Genomic DNA, 22,840 nt, shown 5'->3' with positions numbered 1-22,840 from the left:
ATAATACTGAGAAAACTTTGGTTTTATATCTTACGTTTTTGATTTGTGGCCTGCCACATTCCAAAGGCTCAAAGCAGATAATGAAGGTATTAAAAGCCCATTGAAATGAAACCCTGGCCACGATCCAGTTCCCTCAGCTTTGTATTAGATTGTGGCCTCTGATTATGCTTCTGGAAAGCCCCCACTTTCCTTCCAGTCTAGCCTTGAGCCTTGTAAGCCAAATAGCAGGCCAGCCTTGAAAGATATTTGAAGATAACCAGTTGCGCAGGGAGCAGGCCGATGGGAGATGGGGGTCATGGTAATGTGAAGTCTTTGTACATCACGCAGAACAAATTTGGAAGACCTTCGTCAACACTACTTCATAGATTTCCACTGTATTAATAAGGGAGCCTTTTAGGGTTTAAGTGATTAATTTTCCAAATCTCACACTGGTGAGATTTAGGTCTCCCAGGGAGACCTAAAACAAAAACAGCCCTTTGGGCAGTTACCGGGTGAATTCATCTCATTCTTTTAGCAGCATGGCGTAGTGGTTAGAGCACTGGGTTAGGATCTGGGAGGTCCAGATTTGAATCCCCACTCAGCCACGGAAGCTTGCTGGGTAACATTGCATCAGTCACACACTTTTAGCCTAATCTACCTCATAGGGTTATTGTGTGGATAAGGAGGAGAGGAGAATTGAATCCATAAGGAGGAGAGGAGAATTATGTAAGGCACTTTTGGTCCCCATTGGGAAAAAATATAAGGTATAAATGAAATAAATAAAATTATAATTGCATTTGCTTGAAATTTCTTAACATGCAAAGGTGTTGCATATTGCTGTCTAAACTTCCTGGCTCCTGTTTAACTGGTTTGTTAAGGGAACTGCCCCTATCCCTTCAATCCCCTTTATGAGTATTAAAAGCCAATTTCTGTTCCACTTTGTTTATAATTTCAGAAGGAGAAAAGGATGGTCCAGTCTGAAAACAGAAGGCTAATATTTGGCCTAATGGTAGGAGCTGCTGGAATAAGTTTAGTCATGTTTTGGTATCGCAAGACTCAGAAACAAAGGAAACCCCTATGTTTGTCCACGCTTCTGAATTCAGAGAGCAGATTTGATTTGGTAGATTTTCCATACGAAACGCATAATGAACAAGGAACTGTAAAGCTGTTGCAAGGAAGACAGTTTCAGATACTGGAGAGACTGAATGGCCTACTGGTAAGTGTGGAGGAGCTTAAAAAGGAGGTGGCATTTCTGAAAGAAGCTGTCCCAAAGTTGGAAGAACTTGTTCGAGATGAGCTCCAAGGGAGAACAGATACTCGTAGGACCAGCCCTTTACACAGAGCAACAAGGAAGCGGAAAGCGGAGGCAGCTCAAGGTGTGTCAGACACCAACAGTTCTGAGGAGGCGGAAAGTGAAGGCGGGTAGGGATTTTTAACATAGTCCAACCTTTAAGAGATTTTAAAAAAATGTTTGTTGTTAAATACTCCTCCCCATGAAGCCTTCTGGGTGACCTTGGGCCAGTCACAGTTCTCTCTGAACTCTCTCAGCCCCACCTACCTCACAAGGTGTCTGGTTGTGGGGAAGGGAAGGCGATTGTAAGCTGCTTTGAGACTCCTTAAAGGTAGAGAAAAAGCAGGGTATAAAAACCAACTCTTTTTCTTCAGAGTATCTTGAGGAGGCAGATGGGAAGGGGATGCCTCACCTTTGCCTGAGAGAGATCTGTTCAGAGCCAAGTTGCCTGGCTCAAAGCATGGCCTTTGGATAGTTGTTTTTAGGTAGTCTGTAAGTGGAAGTAGAAGCTGGCATATGTTATAAATCTATTTCTTAGTTGTAATGTTATGCCTAGTTACTAAGTCAAATTGTGATGATTAATTTAAGTCTTTGAAACTGGCTGCGGAAGTGAGAACTTCTGTTCCAAAGTAAGGTGCCCCGAATAAATATTGCCAGATTTTACCAAGCATTACTTAACTCTTCTCATCTGTCATGGCTCATTACTTGAATGCTGAATTATTGAAGATGGTCCAGAAACAAGCCAGCTGCATATTGTATCAGCTGAAGAGTCCTAATTGCGACTTGCACAATGAATGCTTAAAGCCAATGCTTTTCCAACGGCGCTGTCTTCCAGGTCGTTTGCCGGTCTAATTCAAGGTGCTGGTTTCAACTTTTAAAACCTCCAAATGCCTTGGGTCCAAAGTATCTGAAGTACCCCATGAGCCATTTCTGTCCTGGGAAGGTTGATTCCCATTTCCCAGGATCACAGGACCTGTGACCTTGCGGGTTGCTGGGTTGCGGTAAGGAGGGAAAGGGAGGACAAAATTCCCCATCATACCTCTTCCATCAGCAGAGCTCCACAGACAAAAGAGGCAAGAGGGATTGATTTCACCTCCTTTCCCCTCCTGTCTTCATCCTAGCAACCTGTGTGGTATCATTCCATGCGGGTCCCAAGACCCCAGGAATCGCCTTTCCCAGGCATGGAAATGCCTTTTTTTTTTTTTTATGTGGAAGATAGATGGAGAAGATACGTGAAACTTGTGCTGGATCCAACCCATTATGAAACTTATGCAAAGATCCCTGGATCACGGGATCGAACCCATTATCTTTTGATAATTTTTACTTGCACTGGAAATCTTGTCAAACGCATTAGAGCCTTTTTAGTCGGTGGTGATCAAGGCCTTCGCTGACTTTTTTTAAAGGAAGGAGTTTTTGTTGGCCTGGAAGAGATATCTCTCATGTCAAGGTCTTGGTGGTTTAGTGAATGACGTTAATTCTCATGATGGATCAAAATACCTTCGTCAAAACATATTTCATGTACTGCTGAAAAGCTGCTAACTCCAAAGCTCATGATATCACGCAAGAACTTGTAATTTAGTTTTTTAGATTTTAAAATCTTTGCTAGTATTCAGCATCTTCAAGCAATCTCTGTTGGTAAGTTTAAACAATCATGTTCTCTTTCTCTAAGTTTTTAACTTCAAACATAAATATTCTAGAAACATATAGTGGTGATATATATTGGGAAAAAGAGTTTAAATTCCATAGAATTTGGACTTGCTTATATCAAAGACAACATCCCAAAGAGTTATTATATGGGCATTTAGTGAGTTGGACGTGCTCAGTAGAAATTTTTTCTTTAATCTGTTGACTTGCCCTGTGCGATATCACAATCTGCTTTTCAAAGTCTTCTCAGTTTCAAAAACATTGCCATTTGATACAGAGTCAGGGCTGCAAGCTCAAAGTCCTCATGGAATTGGTTGTGCATAGCTTTGGGTCCTGGCCATTCAAGTTGTGTGTGTGTGTGTGTGTGTGTGTGTGAGAGAGAGAGAGAGAGAGAGAGACAGACAGACAGACAGACAGACACAGACACAGACGGACGCATGCCCAAGCTGAACATGAGCCCATTTTAGTCCCATTCAATTCAGTAACTGAATTCAGTAACTTCCAACTCTATGATTCTATGCTGAAATTTATTTTGCCAGTCCTTCAGCAGTTTGCTTTCCATTGACTTCACAGACAGAAAGACAGAAGCGCAGGTTTTACCAGGACCCCATGAGCAACTCCAAAGCCAGAGTTCTCAAAATACCAGTTCATAATCTGCTTTTCTTCTTTTCTGTGTAAAATGAAGAGTTCTGCGACAACTTGTTAAGCAAAATCCAGGAAGACTTTTGCCTAACAAGCAATAGCTGTGACTACTTGAAAAATGACAGTGAGCCTGATGTGAACTGAACAGTATTCTTAAGTTTGAGTAACTGGTAAAAACAGGTTGCATCAGGACCGTCCTTGCTGCCTGAGTGCTGGCTTTCAGTTGAGTGTTTGTTGTGTATTTTAGCTATGTTACCGCTCACACGGACACTGAAGGAGAATCCGAGGAAGAGAAAGGATGGATCAGTTCATCTGCATCTGCTGTGACGCCGGAAGATAAAATAGAATTGTTTAATCTTCTACAGCAGGTAGACACGTTGCATTGTGGTTCAGACAATGAGAGAAGAGAGAGCTTCAGACTGTTGCTTGAAAATGAGGAAAAGGTAAAAAGGGCACGTGCCACACTAATGTTCTTTTCAGCACATAGCTTCAAAACCCTGTATGGCATGTTCAGTTTTTGTTTTGTAATGTTAGAATTTAATAGTGAAAGATGGCTTTAAGCAGGGCTGGAAAATGGTCTGACGCTTGATGGAACCACCTGAAATTTTGGTACTAGCCCCTGAAGGATTTTGACACTTCTTTAAGCATTGATCATACCTTTGCCAATACTTTGATGCTGAAAATGGTCATTCCTGATCCAAGTGACAGAGAGTGTTTGTTGTTACTCAGTTAGTCTTCTAGTAGACGTCGTGGAGACAGAGCTGGAGGTAAAAGTGAAATTTACTGCACGCAGAAGCTGGCTCGCTAATGTGGGTCCTCGTCCCATGTTATCTTTGCAGCACGGGAGCTGATGAAGTTCAGCTTCATCCTGCTCAATGACGATAACCTGAGAAGCCCCATGTCAAAAGGCAGAAGCCATGCCACAGCACTTACCAGTGCCAGTCATGCCCATGCCAGAAGGTGGGGCAATGCTGGCATTGGGAGGAGCTGCGTTGTTGGCTCCACCTACATGGCCTTTTGTGATGTAGGAAGGGTCTATGTTGTTGTGGCCTTGTGAACACATGAAGCTGCCTTATACTGAACCAGACCCTTGAGGGTCCATTGAAGTCAGTATTTTCGGACCTGTAGTGGCTCACCAGGGTCTCCGGCTGGGGTCTTTCACATCACCTGCTTGCCTAGTCCCTTTAACTGGAGATGCCAGGGATTGAACCTGGGACCTTCTGCATGCCAAGCAGGTGCTCTACAAACTGAGCCATGGCCCCTCCCCTCAAAAACAGTGTAAGGAGGGGGCATCAAAGCTGTATGTGGGTCATAATGGGGGCAGGGGGAGTTCCATTGCCTTTTCATACACTTAAAATGTAGAGTGGGAGGCAGAGTCCCACACTTTCCCAGGATGCTGGGAAACAAGGAGGGAAGAAACATTCGCTTGGGGGCGGTGGAGTTGAGGGACAGACAAAGGCAAGGGCAAGATGGTAGCCAAAGACCAGGTAGAGGCTGCTGCTTTCCAAAATCTACTGCCGGAGGACACCACAACACCTCACTATAGAGCCAGCCCCACAGAGCCATGATGGAAGACATTCCTGCTTAGGCTTTCTGGTCTTTGTTTCCAACTGCGCGTTGTTTTGACATTTAAATTTGGATGCCATAGCCAATTGGGGTTTGTTCCACCCCCACCCCCCAGTTTCTGGGATCTCAAGGTACAGCTTAATCTTGGATTAGAAACCTGTTAGTCGAAAAGGGAAAAAAAGAGATTTGGACATCACAATAGACTGTAGTTAAGACAAAGACTTTTAAAGCTGGGAAATCTTCAAATGTACCTCTAAGCGCAAGGGGAGAAAGGAAGAAATATGAGAGCCTGAGAACTTGTGGCTTGTTCGCAGTGTGAATGAATTGTGGTTTGTGTGTCTGAATAGAGGCAAGGAATGCACAACATTGAAATGAATATGTAGAAAAGATAACCGAATGAAATCATCTCAGGATGGAAAAGTATCCCTGCTGCTTACAATGTACTCTGCATGGTTTTAAACAGTTCTAGCTTCTGTGTTGGAATTGTTTCACAAGAATAAACAAAGCCTACAGAAGCTTTTTTTTTAACTAGAAAAACAGATCACATTGTTAAGTAGACATGACACTGTAGTGCTGAGTTGTATTGCTGATTGTTACCATACCTGCAACTCTTTTCCAACTCTTTTCCATTTGGCAATCTAAGTAACAATGAAAGAAGTGAGGTTTCTTGGAATATTGTGGCTTTAGTACTAGGAAAGCCTGATATACCCACAACCGAGATTTACCTTAAGGGAAGATGTCTGGATCCTGCACAACAAATGAGTTACAGCTGTGAATTTATTGTGCAAAAAAAGAAGGAAAAATTATTTTGCTGCCAAGATTTACACTTTTCTTTGCAACGGATATATCCAAAGAAAAATACAAAAGTAATAAAATGATAAGAATACAATAAAATGGAATCAGTTTCCTGTCTGCAGCCTGAACCTGGTATGCAAGGAATCATATGTGAACACCTATTTTTTTGAAAGCATGTCAAAGGAAATTATATATGAAATTAACAATTACAGTGAAGGAAACAAAGTGTCTGATTCTGTTTCTGTGCAGTACAAGCACTATGCTGGCTTTCTTTGGAGACTTGCCCGAGCTTACGGGGATATGTTTGAGCTAACTACAGATGTCGAAGAAAAAAAGAACTATGCTTCTGAAGGTAGGCTGTGCTATAAACTCTTTGACTCAAATTATATCAGTTAATTCAAGACAGAGTGAAGGTTAAACAGACTTGTAAAAGATGTGAACCATAGCATGAGTTCCACTTCTTCTTTTTTTTGCTCTTGTTTATGCATTGTGGTAAATGATGGGCAGATGGCCAGAGGTGGGGGGCTGACAAATATGGAGATTGACCATCTTGGAGGAGAGATCAAGGCTGGGGAAAGCCTCGTCAAACTGGATAAAGTTTGACTTTACAGCCAGGAGTGAAAACAAGCCATCTCTGATATGTTACCACCTCTCTATTGGCCAAGCTGGGCTTTTGAGTTCACATGAACACATGAAGCTGCTTTAAAATGAATCAGACTCTTGGTCCATCAAAGTCAGTATTGTCTACTCCGACCGGTAGTGGCTCTCCAAGGTCTCAGGCAGAGGTCTTTCACATCACCCACTTGCCTACTCCCTTTAACTGGAGATGCCAGGGATTGAACCTGGGACCTTCTGCATGCCAAGCAGATGCTCTGTCACTGAGCTACGGCCCCTCCCTCTTCCAGAACTTCAAGTCCAGATTGGCTTGACACACATCTTTCTTGACACACATGGGGGAGTCCTGAAAAGAGCTGTCCCTTCTCTGTGTGTGTAAGAGAGAGAGAGACCTCGTGTGGGACTGTGGGTGAAGCCATGTCGAACGACCAGTAAGGTGATTACTTTATGGTATGTTCTTGAACAAATGTAATCTGGTGTATTGGTAGACTACATAATTTTGTTGTGGGTCCTTACATTTTACAGCTGGTTTGATTTATCCTATGAAGGGCTTCAGTTAATTGTTGTTGTTCTCCTGGATTTGCTATTTTAATCATTGTTGGAAGCCACCCCAAGAATGATGCATTAGGAGGCAGGGTATCAATACTTTAAAATAAATAGACTAACCCTACAGCATGTCTTTTTCAGGAAAATGTAGGGCTGAAAATGCTATTCATCTCGATTCATCAAGTGCCGAGAGTCATCAATGGTAAGTCTTGAATGGAATAGGAAGAATCCATATTGGATGATCTCATATGCAATCAACTTGTATCTGAATCCTAAAGCATACAGACTGTATTTACATGCTAGGAAGTCAGAGCCAATTGCATCTTCCAGTGTGTGTGCATTGGAAGAAAGAGAAGCGTATGATTATTGCATGTGTTTTCCTTTTGTGGAATTGAAGTTCTCCATATGCAGGGAATTCCTTGTGTTTTGAGTTAGCCATAAGTCTAAACCAGTGGTCCATGGGTGCCATGGTGCCCACAATACCTTTTCTGGCTCCCACCAAGCGTTTTTTAGGAAATGGGTGGGGCCAGGTAGGGCTTTTGCCTAGCAAGGCTTCTGATTGACTATTGGAGATTTGATTGGCTATGCAGATTTTTAAAAATGTTGCTTGGCAGCAGCTGCCACCACAGCACAAAGATCTGCAATGTGTTACTGAAGCTAAGCTGTGGCAATCCATCTCCCGTGGCATCCATTTTGTTGCTATGTCCACCATGCCATGTCAGAATTCCATATGGGCCCACAGGCTCAAAAAGGTTCGAGACCCCTGGTCTACACAAGAAACTGCTTGGACCTTTCCAAAACTGGCACTTAATCCAATATGTGTGTGTGTGTAAAGTGCCATCAAGTCGCAGCCGACTTATGGTACCTAATTAAAAATGCAAAGGAATTTAGGAAACATAAAATGAAGAGTTGCTCACAAATGTATCTGTCCCAGGAAACAGATGAATAGATTACATTCTCCTTCCTCTGGCCTCTTATATTAATAGGGAGTAGTTGGGCTGGAGGACTTGGATGGATGGATGTTAGGAGCCTATCACCCACTGCTGGTAGAGAGGTGTGGTTTGTGCTTCCAGAACTACGGTCTAATACTTCACAGAGTTTAGGTAATAAAATGTATACCACAATGTAATCAGTATTATAAAATGGTGGTTAGTGGTTTACAGCTTACCTGTGTTTGGCATTATTTTGCGTAGACTAAAGTAGGAAAAATATTTCAGTTCAGTCTTTTCACTGAGATTGTGTTAAACTTTACGTCTTTTACTTTCTATGTCAAAGTAAAGAGTTTTGAAAAGAAACATTTCTAGAGTGGTAGTATGATTGGGTAACATTCTTTTTTTCAACAGTGCTACATCAGTCTGTTTTCCCTTCTTCCCTATTGAGCTGGGTTGGTCTGCAGTACAGCTGGATTTGAGTCCAGCAACTTCTTCCAGTCTAACAAGATTTTGAGGGTATGAGCTTTCAAGAGTCAACACCCCCTTCTTCAGATGTGAGTCAGAATTGAGTCTTTATATCCCGGTCAGAAGGAGGGATGAGTGTTGCAAAGAAGGAATTTGGGATGCGGAGCTACAGTGCGCATTATACCTCTGCATCTCAAGTTCCTTCTTTGCAGGACCCTCCCACCTTCTGACCAGGATATAAGGACTCAGAGATCTCCATTCCAATTCATATTGGATGAAGATTTGCTTTGACTCTCGAAAGCTCACACCTGGAAAATCTTATTGGACTCTAATGTGCTACTGGACTTGAATCTAGAAGCTCTCAAGGCAAGGCTGTGTGTGTGTAAAGTGCCGTCAAGTCGCAGCCGACTTATGGCGACCTCTTTTGGTGTTTTCATGGCAAGAGACTAACAGAGGTGGTTTGCCAGTGCCTTCCTCTGCACAGCAACCCTGGTATTCCTAGGTGGTCTCCCATCCCAATACTAACCAGGGCTGACCCTGCTTAGCTTCTGAGATCTGACAAGATCAGGCTAGCCTGGGCCATCCAGGTTAGGGCCAAGGTTAGGCTAGCTCATGAAAATTTTGAGCAAAGCGTCCACATCTGTTGCAAATTCCTAGGTGAGCCGCTAGGTGGGGCATGTGGCTCTTCTTTGTTATCTCACCCACCCCCCCCCATCATGACTAAATGTGTTTTCTCTATTGTACATCTTTCTAAGGTGCTGAATTCTTATTTCATAGTTCGCAAAGGCTGCATTCCTGCTCGCACACAGACATCTTAACCCCCATTTATTTATTCAGGATTAATAAGCTCCATTGGATGCACATTTGAAGCCCAAATCTCAATCATTAAGATCTCCACAGATCAGAAGATTGGTCACCCCTTTGGTCTTCTGTCTTCTCCTGTTGGCCTTTGTATTTCTTCTGCAGCTACACCTATTTTCTGTTTCACTATATTTCCACGTTACTATAATCTAGTCTTTTTCCCAATCTTTTAAAAAGACGTTACCTTTCCATTTTTATCTGTTACTTATTTGTATTCTTTTCCTCTACTGCCCAGCACTTTGACCTACACAATAGTCCTGCATCCTTTTTTTTTTTTTGCTGTGTTGATCTTTCTCCTCACTATGCTCCAGTGAATTCCCTACACTTACGTATTCTCTTTTTTATTTTTATTTCATACCTTCTCTTGATCATGTTTATTGAGGGCCAATAGTTAAATTTTGTGCTGCTTTCAGGGGGATTTATTTTCTGGCTTCCTCTCATCCCGAAACTCCTGTGTCTTTAGGCTGATTCCATTCTCTTCAGTGGCCATTGCTTCTGAGTAGCTCCTCCGTGGAGTTCACTGTATAATATGAAACATACAACATCAGCGCCTAACATTCTTTGATTTCACTGGATTGCTGCAGCTGGCAGTTGCATTGGTGCTAGGAGCAGGAAGAGGCCTTGGGGCTGATGCCTGATGAACCACAGTACCTCCGGGTCTCTACAGCAGCTGAGTTTTACTTATCTCTCACAATACACATTGTAGATAGGATAACTTGTGATTGCAGGTAGGTTATGTGTGTGAATGAGCGCACAATACTCCAGAAACCACAAACTATTAGGGAGCTGCTAAGAGCATTTGCTAAAATGCCAAATAACCATACCAGAACTCCTGTGCATTAAATTAGTTTCTCCTGTCCCGTGTGCTTAGTTCTTATCTAACAACACAGTTTCATTAGCTTTTGTATGTTTTGTCTAATGTGTATTAACAGGAAGCCACATTTTGCCCAAGTATGTGCCCGTTGTACTGTCTTAATTAGATCAGATTTTAAAAGTTTGCTTAGGCAATAAAGTTGTAATTGATGATGGATGTTTTGGGCTTCATTAATGCTTCATTGTTATGTCCAGATAGGAAAGGCTGCAGTCCAGATAGTGGAGATTAAAATGATCCTCGTTAGAAAGACAGGACTAGTTCTTGAGTCCCCTTTTGATTGTGGTACAGTCAGGAAGCCTGTGTGCTAGTGTTTAACATCACTATGATTCATACCAAAAGTATGTGTCCCCTCTGCACCTTTGTGTGTGTGTGGGGTGTTTGGGTTGTTTTACCTAATTACAGTCTTCGTCTGCTCCCATTTGTGAGTTTCCAGCTAGGCTATCACCCGCTCCTACAGCAAGGTCTCTGCTTGTTATCATAGTCCTTTGCCTACTGCTCTGCTAAACATCTCTTGGTCCTTCCCCTTACCCCACTCACTTTCCCACTGCAAAAGGTTTCTTTTCCCAGTTGAAATGTAGATGACAGTGCATTGAAGTCAACAGGTGTAACTCTTCTCAGGACTGTACTGTGAATTGCCTAACTTCTGCTTTAAAAAAATTAAATACAAATATAGTAACTGTTTCAAATTTTAAAAAACCTAGTCTGTTGCTGATTTACTTTTAGAATTAATTTCCCCATGTACATTCATCCTCTTTTCTACAGTACAGATCTCTGAATGTCATTTCTTAAAAATCAGAGCATGCATGCATCTCTCTTACCCCAAATTTTACCCTCTGCACACATGGCAGACGCCCACAACTATTACAGGGGGAGAAATATGGTACCATGAACATCGGATTGGAGCTAGTGTGACTAATATACTAGGCAAATATAAGCAGCTTTTAATTTGCCTGGAAAGGCCTTTATATGAAAAAGTATTGCCCTTCACTTAGTTAAGCCAGCACCTTCCTTTTCGTGTCACGCACAGACCTGGAGATATTGCAAGACCCCAGATTAGCTTGTTTGCTTTTCATTGTTTGTTTTTCTCGCTGCAATCCGTTTAGCTATGGTATGCTGAGTTTATCTGATTAGTGCCTAATGAGCCGAGGGAGTTAGGAAGGGAAATGTTGCCTGCATTTCTGCAATTTGTGGGAAATTAAGTTTTTAGTCCCCCTTTCCCTTCCAAATTCTTGACATTCCTTGTCCTTTGCCTCTGCTTAGGGTTGCCAACCATGCTGATTTTGGGGTGGTGGTGGTCAAAGCAGACCTGAAAGACCTTCTTTTGTGTATTAAACTGAGAGCCATACCTTTGGGTCTGGGAATATCCTGGATATGTATTGTAAAGGAAATCTAATTAGTTAATGTCTTAAAAGCACATGTTGCTCTAGTCATAAAGAGGGAGATCTTCATCTGTGACGTTTGATTAAATATACCTCCTTTCCACTGGTATAAGCCACTTGCAGTATTGGGAGGGGGTGTAAATAGTATAAAATGAATTGGAATCGAAACAAACCAACCCAATTTTTTAAAAGTATATTATGCTTCTGAATCAAGACTGAAAAAATAAATTGAATCCTCTAAGGCTGTTCATAAGAATTTGGTTCAAAATTTATTGGGGGTACCTAAAATGACAGAAATATATACTGCTATATAACTTTTTATGTTAAAAGCCAGTCTCTTGCCCATTAAAGGGATCTTAGTTAATTCATTGTATGAGTTTTAGTCAATTAGTGGGTTAAACCTGCATGTGAATAGTTCTGAACAAAAAAAGCCTGCTTTCTTAGCTTTTAGATGATGCATGCATCTGTTTTTAGCAGACAGCTTCTTAGTAGGCATGCTATAAGGGCAGCATCACCAAGGAAGAAAATACAGAAATGCAAGAGGTGCATTGAGACAAATATATTTCTTTCTCGTATAAAGATCTCCAGGAACTTGTCTCTGGCATTTCTTTCTCTTCTATGGAAGTGAAAAGAAGTGCCTCTTCTGAAATTTATGGGAGGCCCTCTCTTAGATGTCCTTGTCTTATAAACACATTTTAATACACCAGAATGCTTTAATCAGCTAATGGACCAAATGTTACAACCCTGATTAAAGTGTTTGGTGAGTTTTGAATCTGTTTTGCATGCCTTGTTACTTTGGTTGTATTGCTAGTTTCATAGATCTTTCTCTGTCTGCTGAGCATCTTAGTCAGGCTAGCATCATTCGTGATGAAAATTACTGTGGATCTTTCTTGCTCCCTCATCCTGTTTCCTTTCCAGGTTTGCAGTGATGTGTGGCTATCTGTCTCAGTTTGAAAGTATACAGAACAAAATCAAGAACGGCTATCTCTTCAAGGTATGCTTTGGTACCTTCTTGAAACTGTTGTTATTGAATCGCTTCCTTCTGGCAGTTTTGAAGTCAATGTTTAGGAGTAAAACTAACTCTGCCTGGGAGGCACGGTTGAATGCCAGTGTTATGCTGAGAAAAAGAGATAATTTTTCTTCGTGCCTACAGATTTGCTTTGAAACAGAAAACAGTTAGAGCATGGCTTTATGAAGCAACTGTGGGGGTTTTATACTACTGTTCCTGATTGAAAAAGTCAAAAAAGTGGTGTAAGGATGTTCTGATGTATACGTGCATGTGCATTATATAATTCTTCATTTACTTCTGTTTTTTATTAAACACTCTAGCCATGTGTTCTTGTTTCTCTTGGTGCTGTGCTTACAGCAAGTAAACAGAATTTACAACACTCCTGTTCAAAGAGAGACAGTCAAAAGCTGTTCTTACATTTAGTATTTTTGTCTCAGAAAGGTGTTCTGATTCCACGTACTTGAATTAGGGTTGCCAGCGCCGGGTTGGAAAATACCTGGAGATTTGGGGGGTGGAGCCTGAGGAGGGTGGGGTTCAGGGAGGGGAGGGACTTCAATGGGGTATAATGCCATAAAGTCCACCTTCCAAAGCGGCCATTTTCTCCAGGTGAACTGATCTCTATTGTTTGGGGAATAGTTTTAATAGCAGGAGATTTCCAGCTACCACCTAGGTTGGCAGCCCTAACCTGAATGGATGTTGATCTGCTGAAAGGCAGCATCAAGCCAGCAGACTTTTAGAGGGAGGTCAAACAACACAATTTGAAGCCACTGTAAGTCACAGAGAAAGGGTAAAAACTATTTAAAGTGGCAAAATGACACAGAATTCCAGAGGAACATCAAGACTGACAACATACTAAAATAATATTGTTAGACTTTAAGGTGCTGCAGGACTTCTGTATTAATTTTAAAGCTATTTACCCTTATTAGACTATTTAGACATGTTTAAAGTTGTTACTGATTTGGTTAAGGAATTTCAGTAGAATCGTGTCAACATGTACTTTAAAAAAACTCGGTCATGTGCCTAAGTGGTCGCCAGTTTTCCTGCTGCCTTGAAGGTGTTGGAAAGGGCCTTGGAGGCCAGACCAGGAATCCTTCTGTCTGAGAATACAGCCTGCATGATTGTTCTGAGGGGGATGATTGTCTCATGAAAGGGGAAAGTTCAAAGGAGTCTTCAATATCCCTGGAGATAACAGCCCCTCTGGCCAACAGGCCTACATATATATTATAACAGCTATGAAATGTATGCACTTTAATTGAATATTTTGGTTTGCCTTGAGCCTGATAGTATAATACAGAGAGGTCACTGTGCTTCTGTATCAACTTTTTAAAAAATGCAGAGCTGATCAGCTCTTGCCATTTAATGTGACTTTTTCAGACGTCTTAACATACACGTGGATCTTTATGATTGATAATTTATCATCACTGTTACTGTATCCAGTAGTAAGTGGCCCCTGTGTAAATGAGTAAAATTGCACAATCAGTCCACACACAGAGAACATTTTTACGTACTCAGGATACTTCCAGATATGCAGAGAAGTCTGACTTTATAAGTTGACCAAAAAACAGGGGGGAGAGTCTTTGAAATGTTAGCCTGATGAGTACAGACATTTTTTTTGGGGGGGTGGAATTGTGAGGTTAGCTGAAGGAAAATGGGGGGAGGGAGGGGTAAACACCCTGCTAAAACCTCTGGGAGGTCAGAGAATTCTGGGAGTGAAGATTTTGAGGCAGACTTTCCAAATTATTACACGCCACAATTCTTTTCAGGCCCCCAGCTTTTTTACATAAATATGTTTTTGCCAGTTATAATATTTACTGAGTTGGCAGACTTAACAAGGGACATCCACATTGCATTCTTCATGAGTTTATCCGAACAACTGAAACCAAAGAGCGAGAACTTTTCATGGTGATCTTCTTTCTTACAGGAGCATCTAGATAGAGCAATTCATCTTAAGCCTCGTGATCCATTTTTATATTATCTCACTGGAAGATGGTGTTATGAAGTAAGTGCTTGTGAGCCTCTAGTCATTCCCTCAGCATCAGTCCTGCTAGCTCTGTTTAAAAATATTGCATCGTCAGCAATTTTACTCCCTTTTCTTGGAAACGGATCACACACAAACGTAAGGTCTATCTGGGCCAGTATTCTGTCGGCCGTGGTTCTCCAGGACCTCAGGCAGAGAACTGGCCTAGCTCAAGCTACTGGAATTCCTTGAAATAACACGCTGAGGATTGTGCCCTTCTGTTTGGCCACTAAAGCTGTGGGTCCTGCTGTAATGGACTTCAAAGTGAAACTGAGGCAAATTCTTCATTAGTCATGGGCCTTTTATGCAGGGATGTTTCCTCGCGGTCACCCCCACCGACTGCTTCGGGGTTTCCTTTTGATTATGCATTCCTTTTCCATCAGTCAGAGGTCACCTCGCTCTCCCTGTGCGTTTTGCTGGAAAACACAGGCAAAACGCACGGGGGGAGCGAGGCGACCTCTGACGGTGCCCCTTGCCCTTCCGTTTCCTTTTCCCCCTTTTGTGCAGGGAGCTTGGTGCAAAACTTCCCAGTATGGCCAAATTTTGGTTCATTATGATGTCTGAAAGCAGGAGCCTTTGTGAACTGGAGTTTTATCTGCGTGGCTTCTATGCAGTCCCACATTGGGACTGCGTAGGTGCAGGCCAGCCACGGATAAGATTTGTCAGCTTCTAGCAAAATCCAGTTCTCTTTCTGCCGCCACGGAGAGAGAACGTGTCGTTAGCTTCTCTTTTACTGCTATTACTGATTGGAGTCTAGAAGGCTCCGCTTTTCAATCAACGTCGTTCTTGTCGCACCAAAATGCGAAGACTTATTGCCACAAGGTTTGCCTCCTTTGCCTGAGGGAACGGCACTTTCGCTCCACCCTCAGAGCACTGAAGGCTCGTACTGATCGTCTGAAGCCTCTCGGCTGGAGGTACGTCTAAGCGTGCTAAATCCTCCCTTCGGTCATCAAGACGCCCAAGTCGATCATTTTACCAGCCAAGTCCCTTGCCCCGGCTCCTTCAGACCGTCATCCAACCTCCGTCGAAGTCGCCTCAGCGCCATCAGACGCCGAACTTCCCTCAGCGCAGCGTGCCTTTGACCCCCTTGGCAGTGAGGGCCTCGATGCCTTTGGGCGTTGAACTTCCCTCGGCGCAGAGCGGCTTCGACCTTCTCGGCAGTGAGGGCCTCGATGCCTTCGGACGTCGAACTCCCCTCGGCACGGAGCGCCTTCCACCTCCTTAGCAGAGAGGGCCTCGATGCCTTCGGGCGTTGAACTTCCCTTGGTGCAGAGCGCCATCTAACTCCATCAGTCAGAGCCTCGATGCCTTTGGACTTCGAACTTCTCTCGGTGCAGAACACCTCGGCGTCGGTCTTCCTTGAAGTCTCCTTGGTGCCAATCGGGGTCATCATCACCTCGGCGCCGTTCGTCGGTGGTCGTCGACATCTCCTTGAGTCAACTCTCCTTGAGTCAACTGACTCCAACGATTGTTTATGAGGACTCGCCTCCTCGTGATTCCCTGGTATAGCCCCCTGTTATAATTCAGGGTGGATCCCAGGATGACCGGTGTTTCCCCACGCAGTTCCTGATGCAACTGTACGGCGATACGCCTTTACCGTCACCGAGCCCGAAGGTCGCTGTCGGCACCATTACGCCAAATCCTCCCAGCCTGCAGGCGGAGATGTCGGCGCGGATTCAGACGTCCAAGTCATCTCGGCGCCTACGCGCTCGGTGCCTACGCGCCGCCTACGGTCTCGCTGCCTATGGTCTCGGCGCCTACGTTCCCAGAGCCCACGGCCTCTCGCCGCCCACGGCCTCTCGCCGCCCACGGCCTCTCGGCGTCCTTCTCGACACCCATGGCCGCTCGGCGACCTTCTCGGCACCCACAGCCTCTCGCCGCCCACTGCCTCTCAATGACCTTTTCGGCGCCTACGGCCTCTCGCCGCCCTCGGCCTTTCTGCGCCTACGCTCTCGGAGCCTACATTCTCGGAGCCTACGTTCTTAGCATCGACATTCTCACCAATCCAGTTCGTCACTTGTCGACCTCTTACTCTGGGTCCAGGTGGCGTAGAGGGATCCGTCGTAGCAGCTTGTCCTCTACACGGTCCCACAATCGTCATAGTCGGCCACCTTGCTGCCTCTGACATAGGCACTGTGATGACTCTCGCCATCACCCTTGGCTTCAGTATAGTCAACGACAGCGCGATGACCCTCGGCGCCGAGAGCCTTCTCGGAACCATATGTTGCTGAGGCAAAGACTCCCCCTGGAGACTCTTCCAACCAAGTTCTCCTTCTACATTAAAGGATATGGTCCATTCTGCATCCGATGCAACGGCTACTCAGGTCTCTGACCCGAAGTTCCGCACCTCGCAACCCTCACCTGTGGACATTGCAGGAAATACTAAATCTCATCCCCTTCGGGGGGTGTGAGATTATATGTAGAATTGATCCGTCTAGCTAAGGTTCTAATATGTATTCCCTCCCTGGCGTCTCGGACAACGACCATTATGGGTACATTGCATTCCTCACAGACAAGTCTGGTGGCCCTTCCAATGGTTACAAGCATTTGGTGGTCGTTGTTCTAATCGGACCAAGCAAATTTTTGGCTCCCTCTTCGCCAGAAGAGTTGACATCCTTTACATCCGCCATGAGGATGGTTATTTTCCGTACCAGTAGCCTGTCCTGAATTCTATGGTGGTCAAAGCCCTGTCGGGCAAATATGGATCATGTTCACATTCCTTGCCCCTAACTGGGGGGGGGGGGGACGCAGGCTGGATGCTTTACACAGGAACGTTTATACTGGTTTCCACATTTCTATTTCATGGCAATCATGGCCAGATACTAATATGCCCTCTGGGATTGGATTCATCCCAAATTAGTATCCTACCGGAGGATCAACGCCCATCAGACTAAACTGCTCAGAGCATAAACATGACCCTCGACAGTTAGCTGTTTGTTGAGGAGCGTCACGTTGCGGACCCTTCCAGCAAGGTCATGGCCTCGTCCATAGTCCTTCAGAGGCAGGCATGACTTAACCAATCCACCCTTCCATATGACACTCAATTGTGTATCTAGCACCTCGCCTTTGAGGGCACCTCCGTCGCGTGTGGGGATCCCACCCTTTGAGGGCACCTCGCTTTTCAGCAATTAAACGATGCCTTTCTTGATCGTCTCAAGAAGGATAACCGCTAAGTCCTGGGGCATCGCCCCACTGTGCCAGCTTACAGCTGACACACTTTGGCAGCTAGTCTCAAACATCTCGCCTATACAGGTACCAGGGTACCTTCCACCCCCAATCTCATATCTGCCCAGCAGGATAGGGAGTTTTTTTGGGCACTCCTAGACCCAGCAAGGGTCCTAGCCCATCTCTCAAGCCCAAGCAGAAGTGGCTGCACACTCAAGTGCGTTTTACAGACCGGTTGTCTGATTGTTACAGTATATGATGTCCATTACGAATGATAATTGGATTCTCAAAATGATAAAGCACAGATGCTTTATTGAGCTCGAGACGCTGCTTCCCTACTTCTTTCCGGCTTGCACTACGTCGCCGGCTCCCGCCCACGGGAACTTCTACGGAAAAGGGCCATCCGGAAGTTCCCCTCTGAGGATTGGGTCTACGGGTACTATTCCCGTTTCTACCTAGTTAACAAAGAGAGGGGGAGCGCCCCTCTCTAGACCTGGAGACTTGATGACGCGGTCAAGTTCCACAAATTCATATGTTGCTTATATGTTAAATACCCAAGGTCCTGCCACTCCCAAATGAGTGCATGGGGTTTGCCGTTGGGCTTGCGTGATGCATATTGCACATTGCAATCCTCAAAGACTGCGGACTCTGTCGCGTTTTCTCTGCAAGGGCAAGAACTATGGATATGCAGTTTGCCCTTGGTCGTGCTACGGCACTTCGCACCTTCATGACGTGCTTATCTGTGGGAATTACACACATGGCCCTGCAGGGATGTGTCATTTTCCATACCTAGACGATGGGTCGATAGTTGGTTACTCAGAGCCTGCCTTTGCTAGTCAGGCAGAGGTTCTTATTTTCCGTCCTAACCGACCTGGTCTCCTGGTCAACTATAAAAGTCTCCATTGACCTCTTCTAAGGTCATAGATTCATGGTTTCCACCTGCACTTGGCCACAGCTAGAGCTTACCTCCCAATACAGGAAATACGCTCCATTTGACAGTTAGTTAACCTGTTCTAGGAAAGGTTCCAAACTACCACTAAAAATTCATTACTTGAGGCTCATGGCTTTCTCCACTGCAGTTGTTGCCCTTGCTCGTCTGCGGATGCTCCCACTGCACACTCGTTTTTCTGACAGCATTCCAGTTGAACATTGACCCTCAATACTAAAAGCTGTCTATCTCTACATCGATTTTTGCCTTCTTGGACTGGTGGTCCTCTTGGCTGGTGTTGCCTTTCAAACACCTGCTCCACAAGCTCATTGTTCCTGACGCCTCCTTATCAGGATGGAGAGCTCATTGTACGGCTCTTAAGGCCCATGGTGTATGGCCTGCTCAAGAGTCTACCCTGCACATTAACTTTCTTGAGCCTTATTCTATTAGGCTTGCTCTCTGTTCCCTTACAAGGGTCCTCGAGGATCGATGTGTTCAGGTCACAATGGACAGCACCGCCCAGCACAAACAGGGCGGCACAAGGTCCATTTGCTGTGCACAGAAGCCATTGCAGTCTGGGCCTGGCCATAACACATGGCTCCACTGTCACTGCCATTCACAGGCATGAGTTACATTCTCGTAGACTTCGTAAGTTATCACCCTGACGATTATCACAAGCTCACTATAGACTCACGTTGTCTTCATTATCTCGTTCTAATCTGGGGCACCCCTCAAATGTATCTCTTGTGACTCAGCACAATTTAGTGTTTCCTCATGGTGCTCCAGAGCGGGGGTGAGCCTACGCTCCATGGGAACGCTTTCCAAATACTTGGTCGCCTCCCCCCTTCCTCTTGCTGACCAAGGTTCTGGTCAAGATCTGGTTGGAAAGGACAAGTGGCGTCCTGGTAGCACCGTCTGGCCCAGGAGATCCAGTACACGATTCTAATGCCCCTGACTCAGGGAGTATTGTTCCTCTCCAAGATATTTCTCACATTCCTTCCAGAATCAAGCTGGCAGCATGGAGAATTCTATGTAATCTATAGTCAGATAGGGTGACTAAGGTGCTGCTGCACCCCATTAAGTCATCCACGAGACGTTTTTATCGAGGCCAAGCAGAGACATTTATCCCTGTGGGCTGCTGACAATGGTTTGTCCAGAGCTGCTTCTTTCCTGTCATCAATTTTGGCTACCTCGACTACAATTCAGCCCTTCACGCTGAATTGGACTCACAGAAGTTTTTTTTTTTACGGGGACATATCAACCTCTATCCCAGGGTATCTCCACCTGTTCCTCAGTGGAGCTTTCCCTTCATGTTGTCCCAACTCATGAAACACCGTTTGAACCTTTGGCCATCGGGGGCCTCTCTTGCTATACCTATGAGACTGTCTGTCTGGTCACAATCACCTCGGCCAGTCATGTCAGATTTAGCGGCTCTTTGTCGTTCCTCACCGTTTACTAAGTTTCACTCTGATGAGTGGTGTTGAAACCCGAGCTTTCTTCTACTCAAGGTATCGTTTTAGCCGTGTTATTGCCTACCCAAAGAACCTTGTTTGCAGGGAAAACATTAATATGTTATTGCTGTAACGACCACTGTAAGGGTCGCCGAGCCTCCCAGTAGACCCTGTCCAGGTGGATTACCTCAACCATTAATCTGTTTTATGAGAGAGCATGCGTGGATGGCCAGGACATGATCCAGGCGCAGTCCACAAGAGCTTACGCTGCCTCCATCGTCTTTTCGTCTAAAATTGATCTCTGAGACATCTGCTCAGCGTCGTCGTCGTCAACCCCTTCTACTTTCATTAAGCACTATGCGGTCGACGTGGACTCATCTAGAGAGGCAGCAGTGGGACGTGCCGTCTTGCAGTCATTGTTTCGGTGTCTGTCCCACACACCCCATCCGGGTAACCGAGCTCGCTACTCTCCCAATGTGGGACTGCATAGAAGCCACGCAGATGAAAACAGAGTTTCACTTACCTGTAACTGTTGTTCAGTAACACATCCCTCCCTCCTTCCCCGCTGTGGGATCTCTCCGCAATCATGTGGTTGTTGGTTCCATGGCGGCAGGTTGGAGAACTGGAGGGGAGAGTGCTCCCTCCCCCTGGGTCATGTGACCGCTGGGCGGGAAGGCTGCATGCCCCGAGGGGAAGGGGAGCACTCTCATTTTCGATTTTGCTAGAAGCTGACAAATCTTATCCGTGGCTGGCCTGCGCTGCTCAGTCCCAATGTGTTACTGCATAGAAGATCCACCAGATGAACAACAGTTACAGGTAAGTGAAACTCTGTTTTCTTTACTTCAACCCAAGCCAGGATTCTAAGTTGGGATTAAAATCAGGTTTTAAAACCACAGTTTTGTGCAGAGGAAACGATTCCCGACAGCCCTGCATTTGAACATCTCATCAGCTGGAGCTTGACTAAACCAGGAAGTTGTGCATCAAGCTCCATGGGGGAAGGGGGGGAGAACAGTGAGGGGTGCGGGCACACGCGACAACTTCTTGTGATATCTGAATAGCAGTGTGTGGCTTACAGATCACTTTACTCCATTAACATCTCAAACTTAGTTAATCTAGAAGTAGAAACTAAGTAGTGTAGACAGTCCCCCATATAGCTTCTCTTAAATAAGAAAACTGCTTGAAATCCACGTCTGTTACAAAAAATGTACTTCTATTTAAATGAGAAGCTATATCTCACATTTTGGGGGTTACCGCACTTTGTATTCCCAGCAATGTATTCCCAGCAATGAAAGCCTTCGACAATATAATGTATCAAGAGTTTGAAAATGTTATTAAAAACATCACTTTAAAAGGGTTTTTGGATGCCACGGCTTATAAATGGTTGGAAGACGTCTTCACAGCTAAAGGGGCCAAACAAAGTGTGAACAGTATTTTTATAATGTTTTCAAACTCTTAATACATTGCTGGGAATACAAGTGCAGTAACCCCCTTTGTTTTGTTTTAAATACAGCAGGAGCCATGTTAATACTCTAGCTTAGATTCTAGTAAATCTGTAAACTATAGGATTTCATGTGATATCCATAATTTTTCCCTTGAATTGTTGCTTATCTTTTGGGAAAATAAGTAATTTAGACATAAGAGATGTCACTTGAAGTAAAATCTACTGAATATGCCTTTGTGCCTGAAAACCATTAGCAATCAAAACAAAAAATGTCAAACTTTTCTTCTCACACTAAAGACCATACTTATTAGTGGTGTCTTTGTTTCAAGTTTTTCAAAGTTTATCTAAGATACCACCAAGTGCTACAAATGCAACAGTATTAAATTCCTATATGCCTAATAAGCGACTTATTTATCACAGGTACAAAGGACAAAGAGGATCATATTCTTGGTCTTATCAGTAATCTATACAACATTATTTTGAGAGGGAAAGTTCTCACTAAAGCAAGGCAATGGACAAAATCAAGGATCTGTTAAAATTCAGGGAAGGAGAATGCTATATTCTGTTAGGTTAATTGCATGAGGGAAAATAGTATGATGCAGCAGTAGCAAGTAGGGTGCCTTTGTTCAACTGCTATGGTACAAAGATGGTTTTGGTGTGAGCAAACCCTAGGTGTAAATGCTTGCTGAACTGTTAAAATTCAGGGGAAATCTTTGGGAAAATCCCTATCCATCAGTCTCACAGGGTGGTGGTTGCGCTTAACTGAGGCAAATGGGAAGAAAAGCAGGATTTTAATGTAACCAATAAAATGGGCTTTACCACAGAAGACCCTTCTAAGTCCATTGAAGTCAACTCTGCTTAGATTGGCACTGTTGGATACCTGGAGACCAAGCTCAAAATCAGCCACCTTTGTTATCTTTGGGAAATGTATGGGGTTGGATCCAAGGAGTATCCAGAAAATTATGCCTTTTCCAGCTGAGCCTCTGCACTGCAACTAGGGTTGCCAACATGCCTGGAGAAAAATGTCCTATTTCTTTAGCAGTAGCTTAAGGAGGGGAAAGGGGTAGGTGAATCTTTTCATGGCACTGAGGTAAATTACATCAGTTGGTAAATAACATCCCATTAAGCCTCTATTAATGGGACAGGACAGTCTCTCTCCAGGCAGTTGGCAACCCAAGCTACAACCCACACTGTTCCTGAGTGCCCCCAGCCCTCAGGGGCATGTTTTTTGGTTGCATGG

At 44.3% G+C, this 22,840-nt stretch overlaps 1 protein-coding gene across 1 annotated transcript in view; it reads left to right on the top strand.

Moving 5' to 3' along the window:
* The first annotated feature begins 946 nt into the window (after window positions 1-946).
* RMDN2 (regulator of microtubule dynamics 2) overlaps window positions 947-22,840 on the top strand; it is a 30,814-nt gene continuing 8,920 nt past the window's right edge. The window contains exons 1-6 of the mRNA XM_056853151.1: window positions 947-1,401; window positions 3,804-3,999; window positions 6,167-6,269; window positions 7,220-7,280; window positions 12,508-12,583; window positions 14,520-14,597. Coding sequence (XP_056709129.1) covers window positions 947-1,401; window positions 3,804-3,999; window positions 6,167-6,269; window positions 7,220-7,280; window positions 12,508-12,583; window positions 14,520-14,597 — 969 coding nt within the window. The remainder of the gene's footprint in view (window positions 1,402-3,803; window positions 4,000-6,166; window positions 6,270-7,219; window positions 7,281-12,507; window positions 12,584-14,519; window positions 14,598-22,840) is intronic.

Source organism: Euleptes europaea, chromosome 7 (assembly GCF_029931775.1).
Source record: "Euleptes europaea isolate rEulEur1 chromosome 7, rEulEur1.hap1, whole genome shotgun sequence".
NCBI lineage: Eukaryota > Metazoa > Chordata > Lepidosauria > Squamata > Sphaerodactylidae > Euleptes > Euleptes europaea.
Note: the sequence above shows the minus strand (reverse complement) of the source record. Positions and strands in the feature narration are given on the sequence as shown.